The 2,202-nt window shown below is 46.0% G+C and overlaps 1 protein-coding gene across 1 annotated transcript; it reads left to right on the top strand.

Moving 5' to 3' along the window:
• Window positions 1-8: 8 nt before the first annotated feature.
• On the top strand, window positions 9-2,195 carry LOC110100190 (the record flags this gene model as incomplete). The annotated part of the gene is made up of 1 exon (XM_020827611.2): window positions 9-2,195. A coding segment is annotated over exon 1 (2,187 nt), but the record flags the coding sequence as incomplete, so codon positions are not given.
• Between the last annotated feature and the right edge of the window lie 7 nt (window positions 2,196-2,202).

Raw genomic sequence — 2,202 nt, 5'->3', positions numbered from 1 at the left:
GGAGGGCGATGAAGCAAGAACTCAAGAGAAAATATCTCCCTCCTTCGTACTACCCAAAGCTCCTTGATAAATGGAATAGATTAACCCAGGGGAGCAAGCCTGTCAAAGACTACATCTCGGCCTTTGATGACTTCCTCATCCGTTGCAATGGCGAAGAGTCTGCCACCCCAACTCAAATCCTTTCTATGTTTAGAGCTGGCCTTAGAGAAGACATGCGTACGGAACTCTTTGCTCGAGGTGTAGACTCTTTGGAAGCAGCCTGTAGCCTAGTACTCGACCTCGAAGATTCCAGAACCCACTCCCAAACTAGGCACTTTGACTCCCGCACCAATTCTTATAGGGCCTCGTCGGGACAACCTCAAAACCGACCTTCGGGATCGACTGCAAACCGAACCCCTGCTAGTTCGGCCCCTCCTCGTACCGACCTCAAAGGTAAAGCTCCCGAGCGTGACGCTCCCAAACCTAGTTCTGGAACCAAGTGCTATAGGTGTCAAGGGTACGGACACATTGCTTCGCAATGTTCTAGTCCTTACAAAGTCACCATAATTGAAGAAGTGGACGACGAGGAGGAAGAACCTGAGACTGATTTGGTTCACCAAGTGGATGAGGAAGAAGACTCTTTTACGGAAGAGGAACCTGTGACCTTACAAGTTGTTAGGTGCGCTTTGGCCCAACCTAAATTAAGCGACGATTGGCGAAGAACCTCCATTTTTCATACCTTCATTAAGATCGGAGAAAAGAGCTGCAAGGTTATCATAGATAGTGGAAGTTGTATCAACGCAGTCTCTTCAGCCATGGTCTCCAAGCTCAATCTGAAGGTGACCCAGCACCCAAATCCGTATAAGGTTTCTTGGATCAACTCGACTACCATTGAAATTAAGGATCGAAGCCTTATTCCGATAGAATTTGTGGGATATCAAGACAAGATTTGGTGCGATGTTCTAACCATGGATGTGGGTCAAATTATCCTTGGGCGCCCTTGGTTATTTGACAACGACGTCCATATTTATGGGAGGACGAACACCTGTGTGTTCGAGCATAATGGAAAGAAGATCAAGTTAATGCCCTCTCAACCAAAACCTCCCAAAACTGAAGCTAAACCTATCCCAGCTAAGCAAAGTAAAGGCCTCCACTTACTGACTGCAAAGGAGGTAGAAACTGAGATCACTCAAGGAGCCCCCATGTATGCCTTAGTGGCTAGAGAAGTAGAGGAAGATCAGAAAGAAACAATCCCCGACGTCGTTAGACCCCTTCTTGAAAACTTTGCGGATGTTTTCCCAGACGATTTGCCTAACCAACTGCCACCCCTGCGAGACATACAGCACGCGATAGACTTAGTACCAGGGGCATCTCTACCCAACCTTCCCCACTATCGTATGAACCCGACTGAACACTCCGAGCTTAAGAAACAAGTTGATGAACTCCTACAACGAGGATTCATCAAGGAGAGCCTCAGCCCCTGCGCTGTTCCTGCTCTTCTAACTCCCAAAAAGGACGGCTCGTGGCGAATGTGTGTTGATAGTCGCGCTATCAACAAGATTACTGTCAAGTATAGATTTCCCATTCCTCGACTAGATGACATGCTGGACATGATGACCGGGGCCACTCTTTTTTCCAAGATTGACCTTAAGAGTGGGTATCATCAGATTAGGATCTGTCCCGGGGATGAATGGAAAACGGCATTCAAAACTAAAGATGGACTTTATGAGTGGACTGTTATGCCGTTTGGACTAAGCAACGCCCCTAGTACCTTTATGAGAGTTATGACTCAAGTTCTTAGGCCCTTTTTAGGAAAGTTCGTAGTAGTTTACTTCGATGACATATTAATCTACAGCACTTCGGAGGATCAACATCTCAATCACATAACTCAGGTCTGTGAAGTTTTGAGGAAAGAACAGCTATTCGCCAACCCTGCTAAGTGCAAATTCCTCACCGATAGTGTGACCTTTCTTGGATTTATTATTTCAAATCAAGGGATATCTGCAGATCCTGAGAAGGTGCGAGCAATAAATGAGTGGCCAGAACCTAAGAATATTCGGGATGTTAGAAGTTTTCATGGATTGGCCACCTTCTATCGAAGGTTTATTCGAAATTTCAGCACCATTGTAGCCCCCATAACTGATTGTCTTAAGAAAGGGGAATTTAATTGGACGACTGCCGCAACTAGAGCGTTTGAGGATATTAAGAAGAGAATGGTAGAAG

The sequence above is a fragment of the Dendrobium catenatum genome, unplaced genomic scaffold, assembly GCF_001605985.2.
Source record: "Dendrobium catenatum unplaced genomic scaffold, ASM160598v2 original_scaffold_118800, whole genome shotgun sequence".
In the NCBI taxonomy this organism is placed as follows: domain Eukaryota; kingdom Viridiplantae; phylum Streptophyta; class Magnoliopsida; order Asparagales; family Orchidaceae; genus Dendrobium; species Dendrobium catenatum.
This window is presented reverse-complemented; position numbering and strand designations above follow the sequence as displayed.